The sequence below is a fragment of the Thamnophis elegans genome, chromosome 8, assembly GCF_009769535.1.
Source record: "Thamnophis elegans isolate rThaEle1 chromosome 8, rThaEle1.pri, whole genome shotgun sequence".
Taxonomy (NCBI): domain Eukaryota; kingdom Metazoa; phylum Chordata; class Lepidosauria; order Squamata; family Colubridae; genus Thamnophis; species Thamnophis elegans.
In genome coordinates, this window is record NC_045548.1 from 56448349 (window position 1) to 56462357 (window position 14009).

Consider the following 14009-nt stretch of genomic DNA (forward strand, 5'->3'; position numbering starts at 1 on the left):
ATGGCGCCTAGTTTCTTACATCTACTGTAATACTAAGTACAGCCAGTAAATGTTTAAAACCATAATTTCCCCAAGAGATGCTGGTGAAGGCGTAAAAAAGGAATAGCTTCTTCTCATGCACTTATATTTCATGGAAGCAATCTAGTTTTCATGTTAATATACAAGATACTGAAATCAGCAAGGAGAAAGAATATATTTAAGAGGCAACAATGTAGTTAATCATGGATGTTCTCTTGATTTTATAGTTTTCCTGAAGTACAAATTAAAACAAATCAAATTCATGTTTCAAAATATTTTAATCCCCCATGGATATGTATGGTCCACCACCTTTTTAAAAATTATTGCTTTACAGTACTCTGGTTCATACTCAGACAAGACCAAAGTTTAAACTCAACCATTCCGTAAATGACTGTATTTAAATGCATACTTTTTAAAATGTTGCACACCCACCCACTTTCTCAAAAATTCTGCAACTCTAATGCTAGAGTTGTACCATCACATACGTAAAGCAACAGCAACAACCCCAAACATAACATGCTGCCAGATTGAAGAAAAATGTCTCACTTGATATAATCCAGTTTTGAAATTAAAGTAGCCCGATACATTTTTCCAAGAACAATAACAATCAAGTCTGAACTATTAGATAGATTTTGTATTTAGCCTTCCAATATTTAAACCAAATGTTTTACTAAGGTTCTTTGCCAACACTCAGATCCCAAAGGTTAAGCATCGTTTTCAAATATATGTCCAAAATAATTATTATTTTGGAATATCCACATTCAAACTAGCTTTTGAAATAGGACTGTGACCAATATCACTGGAAGGAAACACACTACTGTATTGTGTATTTTGGCACATTATACTTTGTATATTTTAAGTATGACGAATGACGGTTTAAACAAATTACGTAAAAACATGCTGCTTGCTAACTACCAATATCACAATGTTCATAACAGCAAAGTCCTTGTGCATATTTTCTCTAAACTTATCTTGGTTTTATCTATGAATGACACATGCAAATCGAATGAAACTTTTGCTGTTATTTCCATTCCTTGTGCTAAACAAAGAACTAAAGCTGCTCAGTTAGCATCAAGGTTAAAGAAATGACACTTAGGTAAGCAGGAAATATCACATTTTTGACTTTTGCTTTTTAAAAGATTTTAATCAGACACATTACAATGCACAATTGTGTCTTTTGATCCAGAATTAACAGATTCTATCCACAAGATTTGGAATTTTTTTCACTTATTCCTTACACCCATTCCTTTAATCATCAGAGAATTAAAAGATTCTTATTATGGATAGTTACAACCCATCCAATATGGGTTAAATGTTAAATGTCAGGATTTTCTTGTGGCCTTTGACTAGTTAGAAACGAATTATCTTTAGCAGTTTAATTAATGTATAAAATCAAGATTTAGCTTGCTCAGTATACAGATACAAGCTACTTATAACAGCAGTTCAGAAAAATGCAGTCTGCAACACAAGTGGGTCAGTTGTACTAATCTAGTAGAAACCTTTTTTTTTGTTCCCAACCCTTTATTTGTTGATAAGTAGTCTTAAAGAAAATATTACATGTATCTGCTGGAGGAATGAATTTATCTGAAAGTAGCTTTCTGGAATTCTGGAATAAAGAAACTAAAGTAAAATTAGTGAACATATAACCTTTCAAGTTATTTTTAAAACGGTGTTCCATTCCAAGTTTCCAGTAACTCTTATTGTTTTGAAAGGCAGACTTCTTGCCTGTGGAACCCCTGTTGTCATTTTACAATGAAGACATTTTATTAGGTAAGAAAAGAAAACGCAGTAAGAGCTTTATTCCAATGTCAGGTGTACAAGTGCAAGTAAGCAGTATAACTGGTCTTGTTTACCCCAGGGTAATGAAAATAGTATCAACTTAACTGATGTATCAGATTAGTAAACAAACAGATCACAATTATGTTTTTATTTATGTATCAAATGCGTATTATGTGTGCTGACTTAACAGAATGATTTCAAAGACGTCTGTTCTAGGCACAAAGCAAACTTTGGTTAATATTACTGTCAGTGTCAAATCAGTAACATAAATAACTTGTCACAAATTATCTGTTTGAGTGAAAAGCACCTGGGGCAGAACCTATAGACTGCACCTGAGATCAGAATCCTGCTCAAACATAGTTTGGAAATCTGTAACATAATGCAACACTGCCTGGTATTGAAATTTTAACATCGGCACTGCTATATGTAACCAGTTTCAACTAATCAAATAAATAAGCAATTATTTCTCTCGTCATATGCTATCCTATTCCACCAAATTAAACTTTTTCAATTTTTGTTTTCAAACAGGGAAACATTTACAGTAGTCATTTTTACATATGAAAGGTGGCCCACTTTTTACAGGTACAATTGAGAAGTTACACAGTGGGTCTTCACAACAGAAAGCCGTTATTTCGTGTTGTTATAGTCTGAACCACTCAGATCATGTAAAAAAAACCAACAATGTTCAGTTCAAGTATACTTCTGATATCCCACCATTTAGTATAATGATTCACAGCTACTGCAGGTGACTCCAGTGCATAAATCCAAGATACAAGTGCCTCTATGCATAAAAAGTGAAATTTCACAATGGCCAGGCAGAATAGGCACTCCAATCTAAGTAGCTGAAAGTGCACTCGTCTTCAGTCAAAAGCAGTGTTTTTTGTTTTAGAAAATGATCACGCTCAGGCAAGTATCATATTGAATGGAGAAATTATTTCCTTGTTTCTAATTGACTTAATTAACAGCAATGAATCTAACTAAACTACCTAATTTTTGGCAGGGTGAGAAATTCACTTGTTGAAGTTTTATAAGGCAAATAAAACATGGAAATAGAATTTCTACAAGCATTTGACCTGTGATATTGTAAAATCAAAGTACTACTTTATTAAATGAGTTATTTTACACAATATGAACATCAATATAATTACAACTGTAAATTTTTTTTAGAATGAACCAATTTCCAGATTTCCAAGTAGGGCACAGCTGTACAATTACACAGAGTTGTCTTTACATGAAGCCCAAGAGGAACAGCATAAAAATATGAATGTTTCTATAGCCCCTTCATTTTTTTGCTGATCAACAGTTTGTTAGAAAAGCAGCTGCAGGTTTGTTATGTAATGTCTGGCAATAGAAGAGTCAATAAATTCCATGAATTCACCTGAAACACAAGAGTAAATTCATTACTTGAACTGTTATGTCATTATCTTATTAATAATATGCAATAATTTAATGCAGTCTTTTTCAAACTTAACAACTTTTAAGATGCGCAAACTTCACTTCTCAGAATTTCTCAGATTACTGGGAGCTGAAGTCCATACATCTTAAAGTTGCCAAATATGAAAAACACTGATTTAATGTCATCCAATTTTAAAATTAACCATCACAAACAACTGTTAACAGAACTGGCTAAAATAATATTATAAACATACCCTTTCAGCTATTTTTTGCAGTTTTGCAAATAGGCTTGGTGAGAACAATAGCCTAACTACACAAGTTAAATTGTAAATACAACACATTCCCCCTTTCCCGAAAAAGCTCAAGTAGCAGTTGATTTTATATTAAAGTTATCTCTCCATTTTCATACCCTTCAGAAATATAACAAATGAAATATGAGACAAAATTATTTAGGATTTATGATCAATTAATTCCAAATTTAAATGGTACAAAATTACCAGTGAACTTTATGCCTGAACATCAGCTAATTCTGGAGGAAGGGGGGTTTTGGGATGCTTGCTCTCAAAGTGCTGCTTGAAGGTCTTGGGATCTGGCATCTGTGTCTGATTAAGGAGAGAACAAAGCAACACAAATGTTCATACAGAATCAAGGACAGATTCTTCTTCCTATATCCTTAAGATCTGCCACATTCCTTTAGCTTCTTTGACTCAATCTATAGTCAATGGGCTTTCGAATATTACCCTTTCTTTCCTCATCTAATTTCCCTGTTTTTAACATATTCACCCATGTTCAACTTTAATTCTCTTACAATTTGGTCACATAATAGTGCCTTCCTTTTATTTATATTTAGTTGACATTCCTTATTAAAATCAAACAATTCAACTCCGCATATTTTTAGCGTTGGGCATCAATGAACTACTGCGTTTTCCCCGAAAATAAGACAGGTTTTATTTTCTTTTGACTCCGAAATAAGCACTAGCCTTGTTTTATTATTTTTGAGGTGCAGGAGGCAGAGAGGGTGGTCACATTATGGCTGTTGCTGTGTTGCAATATTTTCGAGGAGGGTTTATTTTCAGGGGAGGGCTTGTTTTAGCACATGTGCTCAAAATCCCGATTGGGCTTATTATCCAGGGAGATCTTATTTTCAGGGAAACAGGGCATAATAAAATTTATTTAATGAAATTCATATATAGTTTTCCTGATAAATTATTTAGAATTGCTTAATCTTCTTGAAATCCTAATATGACATTAAATGAAAACATTTTACTATCTTCTGACCACAAAAATAAATATTAACTAGGGGTCAATAACTCAATCTTTGACAGACTGATGTTTCTAGCATTACCCCTATCAAATCAGTAATATTTAAATTGGAAGAATAATTTTTATAAATATCCATGCTCTCTAAATTGGGTGGGGTTCCTAGATTAAAACACCTGGAGAAGTTATCCAACCCTTGATTAGAATCAGGGAAGTCAACTGGGAAGGTAAAAAAAAAAGGTGATGACTACAAGCATGTTGCAACAACATGCAACAGTCATAAGTAAGAGGATTGGCTGCAAGTCACTTTTTTCAGTGCTGTTATAACCTTGCATGGCCACTACACTGATGGTCATAAAGTGAGGACTACCTATATTACATATCTTAACTAACACGTTTCTTCTAATTTTGTGTTCATTGCACATAATTTTGGAAGTTCCATAATAATTTTATTTAATCAATGTATATTGATTAAATTATATATATATATATATATATATATATATATATATATATATATATATATATATATATATATATATATATATATATATATATGAATGAAGCTAACTGCTTCCATTATCTGTCAATCGGCTCATCACAAGAGTCCATCACGACAGAAAATTTCTTAATGGCTAAGACGTTTGCCTAAGTTGCAATACAGCACAGGTTCGAATCCCAGCAAGGGTATGGCTAGCTGATGAGAGCTAAATAGCTTGAAATAGATCTATACTAGTCTCCCTTTATTTATTTATCAGCACAAATAAAACACACACACACACACACACACATCTTATTTGGAAACTCCAGCTGTCTTACCTTCCGAAAGACGCTTCCCCAATATATTACTCTTAAGGGAAAACAGCTCTAAGGCAAAATTTCCTTACCCATTATGTATACAATACAAACTTTTCACACAGAAGGATGTTGCCTTGCTATACTTCATACTCCTGATTTAAAATCTAGAAAGATTGCCCAGTATTTTGTTTTAAAGCCTCTTACCCTACAGACGGTGCATGTATATATTAAAGCAGCTTTAGCTGCAGCCTTCTGATCATGGCCTTGTTTCTTTTTCTGTCCAGCTTGCTTTTTGGCATTTTTCTGTTGTGACTGGATTTTCTGCTGTCCACGAGCCATATCTAGAAGTTCAGAAATTATAACTGATTATTCATGTATGCTTCCTAAATGAAAGGAATGTATCAGCCTATACATGCTTAGCATTATTGTTTCAGAAGCTAAAATATGAAGTAGGGTATTGCAATTATCCCAATTCAAAGTGCAACATGATTCGTATTAACAAGGGCACACATGTACGCAGCTGTCAGAAACATTTGCAGCCAAACATGCCTTTTCCCAGGATCACATATCAACTGCAGAAGGCAGCTCATTTAAACACATTAGATAGCTGAACCAAAATGAAAATAAAGTTTTTAGTGTCAGGTGATACTATTTGTTTTTTTAAAATAAATTTGTATGCAAAGTTTTACAAAGAACATTAAAAACTAATGCCAGACCCCAACCAGCAACCATGAAATTTACTTCATGGATCCTCAAAGCAGTATAGAATTGGTATAGTTCACAATGATGGAATTTGACATAATTTGTTGAAATATTGGAAGGAACAGGGAGGGAGGGAAGGGAGGGAGTGGAAAGAGAATAAATAAAACTTCCAATTTCCTTGCCGTACAGTACAACTACAAAATTATCTCTTACTCTATGAGATATAATCTATTTTGAATGAGGAACAAGTTCATAGTCAAGGAGTTCTCTTTGAACTTGCACTGATAGCCTAAATTATATAAACATATAAATTACTGGATAATAGTAGCAAGTGAGGATTTTCATGAGCTTCCATTACTGTGATAGTTGTGTTTATACTTGAAGAGATACCTGTGCCAGTAACATCAAGTGCAGATTATTGCAACATTCCTGTGTTGTTTGACTGTCCTCAAAATTGTTACAGGATTGTGACTGATCCAAAATGAAGCATGCAGTTTATACAGTGAAAGTGGCACCACCCAAAAACTCCTATGCTGAAACAGTCACATTGGTTGCCAGTTGCTTTCCAAGCCAAATTCAAAGTATTTGTTTAGGGGTATAAAGCCTTACAAAATTTAGGCCTTAAATAATTGCAGGATTGTGACAAAGTCTTCTTGGTAAATTCAGTTTTCAATGGAGCATGTTTTGGAGGCTCTGCCACAGATATATTAACACACAACAAAATATATTACTACTATAATGCTGATAAATCTGGCCTACTCTTATTTCAATTTTGGTCTTACTTGAAAATTTTTATTTATTATTTTTATAAACAACCCAAGACAGCAAACATAACTAATATTCCTGCCTTCCCAAGTTTTAAGCACTTATTTCTAATATTATTTTAGAGTGATTTCAGAATTCTGTATATTGCATGTGTAGCTTTGTAAGTCACACAAAGTTATTCAAATATACATTAATAAATATAATTGTATTAAGGAAAATGTAATGGAATTAAATAATATATGGCTCCTACTGAAATTGATATTCTCATAACAAATATTCTTTCTACTACTCATCTGCTTTATATTCCAATGTCATTATATTTCCATGCTTTTATAATTCCATTACATTTTGTGGCAAATCAACATTTCATAATGTATTTTGTTCAACCCAACTATTATACATATAGCGGTATGAATGGAATACTATCAATCTCTCACTGAATAAAGGTGGTTATTTCTTTTATCATTCAGGAAAATATTTCCCAGCAATTCTGGATATAAAGAATATCATTTTTTAAAAAGAAAACAATGGTTCTCTAGCCATTGAACACCATTTACAACTTGGAGAGGATTGTATTTAATTAATGTAAGAGGAAAAATAACAAAGGTTAGATAAAGATTAGAAGTTTTGTCATATGGCTCATTTGTGGCCACAAATCAATACTAAAACTAAAGAATATTTATTATAAATCTAAAATCTATTAACTGACACAGATTAATAACAGGTTTTCCATTCAAGTACATCCAATGCAATTAAAATATCAGGATTTAAGAGACTGTCATAAAAGTCCCCACAATATACTATCTTCAGACCATTAAATATTCTACAATTCTTTAGCCTTTTGCTTGCTGTTTGTGAATAATGGGTAGTATCCAACATATGTGGAGGGTATCTAGGTAGTGGGAAAGCTATTCTTTCTAGTTAAAAAAAAGATAAAGGTTTTTCTGTCTGTCGTGTCTGACTCTAGCGCCCGATTCTCAACTCTGTTTCTTGGCCAAGGGAGCCAGCATTGTCCAATGGAACACTGTTACTTTCCCATCCAAGTGGTGCCTATTAAATCTATTTGCATTTGCATGCTAGGTGGACTGGAGTTGGGGCAAATAATGAGAGCACGTAATGATCCAGTGATCTCAAACTCGGACTGTACTCCCATGTTAGTGAATCTATACAAAATGGCCCATATTCAAGAAACATATTACAAATATTAATAAACATGAACTATACCATCTTAGTATTTCAATTTATTAGGAACATGTGTTACCAGATATGGACAAACTCTTAATTTTGTACAGTTATATATAATTGGCCTTAAAGAAAAGTAAACTTGCAGTAAACTTGCAACTATGAAGCTGCTAACTAAATGCACATTCTCATGCACATATACAGCAAAAAAGGCCCAATCCAGGTCTCTACAGGACAGGCTCCCCTGTCCACCAATTCTGTATGGCAAAATACAGAGTTACAATTGCTGAAACAATGGGTTAAAGGTTGTGAGGAAGTGCAGATAAGAAATTCATTAGCAAAAGAAAAAAAACTTTCTTTCATACACCAATTTTGCCTTGCAAAGATTATCCTACTTATCTACACAAATACTCTAAATATGAAACACAAGTCTGTCAAAGTAATTGTCATGTGGTCATTAAGTTAACCATGTGGTAGCTAAGGCTGCCAATCCATGCACACATTGGACATTTCATGGAATGTTTCATTTTCATTTTATACAATCACTTATATACTGTGCGTAAAAAAAAAAGAGGAAAAAAAAACCCAACATGACACTTCATTCCCCCATACACCCTCTCTTCTCCCCCTCCAACTTTCATTTCACCCCTCCAGCATTCCCCTCTTCTACTTCCCTTCCCCCTCAGACATCTCCCCCTCCCTCCATCTCACCCTCCTTACATTCCCTCTCACTCCCTCTTTACTTCTCCCTCCTCTTTCCCTCTTCTCCTCGCTTTGGTGTATCCATACATTTCAGTTTGTTTTAAAAGAGAAAAAGAAAAAAAGAAAAAAGAAAAACGAGCCGCAGTATACAAGTGAATTCTTATTGTTCTAAGAATTGAAACTGTAATTCCACCCTCCCCCCTCCCCCCTATAATCCCCCCTCCCTAACCCCCTTACGGCTTCGCAGGTCCCATACCCGGCATAATTCTTTAACAAGCATTTGAGTATAATAAGGCCAGCTAACTTTAAAATTAAAAAAATAAAGTAAAAGTAAAGCCAAAGAAAAAAAAAAGAAAATAGTAAAAAATACAAAATAAAAAACACACACACACACACACAAAAAGAAAGGAGAAACAAGAAGGGTCAATAAACCCACTACGTTAACACAGCTTCCCATTATCTGTAAATCTTAAACAATGTAGCTCATTCCAAATTTCGGTTATTTTACTACTTGCAGGGTTTCAAACTGTATTAGAGCCAGGTAAGTTGATCAATTAGGATTCCCCAACTAAAAGTCTCATTGCTTTGTCTATCTATTCAGACCTTTAATTTATCTCTTTTTTATCCGAATATCCAAACCTTTCTATAAAACCATTAAACTCAAGTACTTCTTTCATTTTTCATTTCCAACACCTCCCTTTCTATCCTTACCCACCTCCACATGTAAATTTTTTTACCTTCCACCCTGCCTTTATCCATATCCACATATATATTTTATCCGCATCCATTGCTCCTCCCATATTTACTCCACTTTCCTGAAGACATGGAATGTTTCAATTGAAATGTTTTACAATATTTTCAATTAATACTTATTGCTTTGTTTATTCATTTATTCAACTTATATGCTATCCATCTTGCCTGGAGGCAACTCTTATTAACAGAACTTATATGAACAGAACCAAACAAATCCATTAATATTTCCCATAGTCCTTTGCATGTACCCAATTATAACAGCAGTAGAGCAAATAATATGTAGTATATTCTTATTTACAATTTAAAACTGCCATTGCTTGCTTCAAGTTAAATTGCTTTCAAGATGGGCAAGATTGAAAGTAATGTAATTGTTTCACAAAAAGTCTCAACTCACATTTGGAGTCTACCCCAACTTTTAAGAAAATCAGGACAATATATATAGGTAGTCCTTGACTTATGACCACAATTGAGCACAAAATTTATGTTGTTAAATGAAACATTTGTTAATTGATTACTGCCCCATTTTATGACCTTTCCTGCCCCAGTTGTTAAATGAATCACTGCAGGTGTTAAGTTAGTGACATGGTTCAGTGAATCTCACTTCCATATTGAAGTTGCTTGCTCAGAAGGTTGAAAAAGGAGATCACATGACCCTGGGACATTGCAACCATCATGAATATGATTCAGTTGCTAAAAATTCTGATCATGGGACTGCTGCCATGGTCATGTGAAAAATAAGCCACGCTTTTCAGTGCCAATGTAACTTTGAAGGGTCACTAAGTGAACTGTTGTAAGTTGAGGACCACCAGCACAGAATTATATCTTCTTATTCTCCTAGTTGCTCTATGAAATTCAAGTTAGCATGATTGGCTTGAGGTCACTCTGGTGGTCACACGCATGGATAAGATTTGCATTAACTATCAAGTGTGCCAACAAAACTGATCTAATAAGTTTCTTTTGAAACATACTCTGGTTTGCTTTACTTCCATACTAAACCATTTTTCTATTGTGTAGCATGACAATGTGCAAGTTCACTCTGAAAAGGAATAATGTCCATTTTACTGGAAAAGGTTTTTAAAAACCCTGAAAATAGCCAAATCCTCTAGATTCCAGATAAAAATCAATTCCATAAAAAGAATAAGTATGTTTTATTCATCTTAGTATTTAAAACATATCTGTTGTAATCATCACTCTGTAGCTCAGGTGAATACTTACGAAGTCTGCAGTTTGGTTAGTATTTTTAAGAGGCACAAAATTTATCAGATTAGGAAATAAATATATGGCAGACGAGATGGATAAACTTATTCAGCAATGATTTTAACTTTTCAAAAGTACCCTCATTAATTTTTCCAATGCTTAGAAAGGGCATAGTAACTAGTTAATTGACTTTTTAAAAAGTAGATAAAGAGTTTTGTAAATTATTTTATTATAGATTGCAGCTTTACATTTTACAACAAGCAGTAATTTTAACTGAGCACAGCAATCAATAATCAATAAAATGAAGACCTAAAATTCAAATATTTTCTTTGAGACAATGAATACTGGAGGTATAGAATTTAGCATTACGTAATCTAGCTTATTTCCTCAACAAATATTGTCTTTTCTTTGCCTGAAAACCGAACAGGACAAAAATAATAATTCTACAGGGTGACTGAATCTCTTATTTCATTCAAAGGATATATGTGGAAGATCTATGTTTTTTATATAGTGTATCATCCTAATTTTTCACAAATGTTCTCTTTTCTTCATCTACACGTCACCAAATTAATTCAAAACAAAGAGTGTGACAACCATGTGGGTTATATTTTCTATATATAATGACAGTTGTTTTAATCAAAATTATTATCTGTATAATTATTACACTGGGTCAATCACTATTATACACCAACACTTATTATGATGCATTTTTTTCCAAAAATTCATGCCACTGCCTTATCAGGTCTTCAGTAAATTTATGGATATGGTACCTTGTTTGGGACAGCTGAGAATTCTAAAAAGTAGGTTGGGTATTTCTAAAATCAAACGAAGATTGTCCATGAGATTGTCAACTGGAATTCTTTAAGTTCCAAAATAATTTTGTATTTATGGCAACTAGTTATCCTGATACTGCACATAACTACCGGTAACATATGCTACCAGATTATTCCTGGTTTTCAAGCAAACTCACAACATTCGACACCAGTCAGCTTCTCATTTGTAAAAGCAGAGTACAATATTATATATTTTCTTCTAGTCCATTTTTATATTCTTGCATTACAAATTATAGTCTGAAATAACTCTAGGGGCAATACATTTGATTCTTAACAATACATTTGACTCTTAACAATATCAATCAACAGCAACACAATTTTCCAAAGAAGACAAAACTACAAGTTGAGAAAGTCTTCAAAGCTGTCCAAGAAAGTCCAAAATAAGTCATACTAGATTAAACTGCCAAGTCTTACATGTTTCATGCAACAAAACTTGTTTCCTAGGAGAAAATACAAATTTGAAAACAAACAACTGAGAAGCTAAATGGTAACAAGGTCTGCTTCTGCTCTGAAACGCACTACTTTGCATTCAGGAAGCTGAACACCAACAAATTATTTATTCAACTTAATTTGAACTTTATGAGACACCATTATATTTAATTTTCCCTGTACCCCAAAGGCAAAAATACTGTATATAAACATTCCAGATGGACTTTAAGCTGCTTGTGAGGACATCAACAGACTCAGGCCCATCATGTGACTTTAAGGAAAGGCATGAAACTACAACAGGCAGCAGGATCAGAAAAGTATGAAAAGGTTGAAGCGTGTAAAGTATGGCTTATGCTGTGCATAGAGTATTCAAAGGCAATAACCCAAGTGGAAGGGGAAACAAGAGGCCAAGTCTAACTTTGTGCAATACAACAGGCAGAAAAAAAGCCTCTCTTAGGCAGAGACAGGCCTCAAGAGCCTGGGACTGTAGAGGAACATTATACCTCCACCAGCCTCACCTATTCAAGGCAAACAGGTATTCCCAGTCAAACTACCGCATCTCCATACTCCACTTCTCCCAGGAATCCCGGCAAATACTTTTGAAAGGAAAACAGAAGGGAGAAACATACAAAGAAACGCCCGTTTGAGGAAGCGTGGCTTAAGACTCACTTCAGGCGGCTCTTTCGAGAAGGGCAGCGGCTACCATTCCCCGTCCCGTCCCAGGTAAGCGCCCTCCCGCCTTTCCCCGGGAAGAGCAGCAAAGGCCACGGCAAGCTGTTGCCCCCTCGGAGTCCGCGCAACAATCTGCCCAGCCGTCACCTCCCCCTCCCCACAAAAAAACGCTCGCCAAAGCTACGGAGGAATGCGTGGCCGCCTCCCTGCCGCCTTGGGGGGGGGGGGGATAAGGGCGGGCTCGCCCGGGTGGCCAGGAAGGCGCTGCCCTCCGCCCTGAGCAGGCGGGCGGCCTCACCACCGAGAAGCCCTGGGGCCTGGCAGGGGAGGCAACGGACACCACCACCACCACCCCGTCTTCTTCTTCCTCCTCCTCCCGCCTCGTTTACCCGGGTTGTGGCTTCTCCCGCCGGCGAGGCGTCCGTCGACGGCGAGGAGTGGCTCCGGGCAGCCCCGCAGCAGCGGCCGCCGCCGCCCGCTCGAAAGGATGGAAGAGCCCGCGCGCCTTTCCTGTCCGTCTTCCGGTCTGTCGCCCGGTCCGTCAGTCCGTCGGCAGCCCCACCTTCGCCGCGCCGCGCACGCGCCAGCCCTCCCCTTCTCGGCGCGCGCCGACCCGCGAACTGGGCCAATGGCGGCGGCGGCGCGCTCTTACCTCAGGCGGGAGCGAGGGCGGCGGGCAAATAGGGCGCGCGCGCTGTGCTCTTCGTTCCCTTTCCCCGCTTCCAGTCTGGGGACAACCGACTTTGCTTCAGGGCCCGCGACCGGGTCTTCCGAGTCTTGAACTTAACATGGAGAGCGGAGTGGAGTTATGGGCTTTGTAGTCCTCCCTACTTGGGAAGAGTCTGATGGGGCAAGACGCGGGAATCAAATTCCCGCCCCAGCCTGCCGAAGCCTTCGGAGCGTGTTCGATTAGATGAATATAAATGTATTCACCTATATATTTCTTTATTTTTTTTAATTTTATTTATTTAGTTTGTCACTCATGTACAAGGTAACAGGAATAAGAATAAACATGACTAAGGACACAGGAAATGGGTACAAATAAATGGGGACAGTAGGGACAGGGACGTTAGGCACACTGGGCGCTTATACTCCACCGTTACAGACCTCTTAGGAATGGGGTGAGGTCAACGGTAGACAGTTTAAGGTTAAAGTTAGGAGGGTTTGAGGATGTAACAACAGAGTCAGGTAACACATTCTGGGCATTTACCACTCTGTGGCTGAAGACATATTTTCTGCAATTGAGTTTGGAGCAGTTTATCTTGAGTTTGTATCTATTGTGTGCTTATGAAGCTGAAGTAGTCATTGACAGGTAGGGTGTTATAGCAGATAATTTTGTGTACTACGCTTAGGTCAGACCGAAGGCGGGGTAGTTCCAGGTTGTCCAAGTCCAAAATTTCAAGCCTGGTGGTATAAGGTATTTTGTTGTGAGCAGAGGAGTAGAGTATTCTTTTCGTGAAATACTGCTGGACTTGCTCAATTGTGTTAATGCCCGATATACAGTGCGGATTCTATTACGATGAT

General features: G+C 36.3%; 1 protein-coding gene and 1 long non-coding RNA gene across 2 annotated transcripts in view; one reads left to right on the top strand and one right to left on the bottom strand.

The window, feature by feature from the left end:
- Nucleotides 1-277: 277 nt before the first annotated feature.
- On the bottom strand, nucleotides 278-13040 carry ZNF706 (zinc finger protein 706). Its single transcript, XM_032222595.1, has 4 exons — nucleotides 12875-13040; nucleotides 5455-5591; nucleotides 3690-3794; nucleotides 278-3175 (listed from the first exon to the last, which is right to left on the bottom strand). Exons 2-3 carry the CDS (start codon nucleotides 5587-5589, stop codon nucleotides 3699-3701), a joined length of 231 nt encoding a protein of 76 aa, XP_032078486.1. The 5' UTR covers nucleotides 5590-5591; nucleotides 12875-13040; the 3' UTR covers nucleotides 278-3175; nucleotides 3690-3698.
- LOC116512230 overlaps nucleotides 12456-14009 on the top strand; it is a 68034-nt gene continuing 66480 nt past the window's right edge. Inside the window, exon 1 of the long non-coding RNA XR_004255855.1 lies at nucleotides 12456-12536. This is a non-coding gene — a long non-coding RNA (uncharacterized LOC116512230). The remainder of the gene's footprint in view (nucleotides 12537-14009) is intronic.

Coding starts and splice junctions, on each gene's coding strand:
- ZNF706 (XM_032222595.1), bottom strand. CDS start 5,589: ATGGCTCGTGGACAGCAGAAAATCCAGTCACAACAGAAAAATGCCAAA. Junction 3,795..5,454: donor ATACATGCACCGTCTGTAGG/GTAAGAGGCTTT, acceptor CTCCTTAATCAG/ACACAGATGCCAGATCCCAA.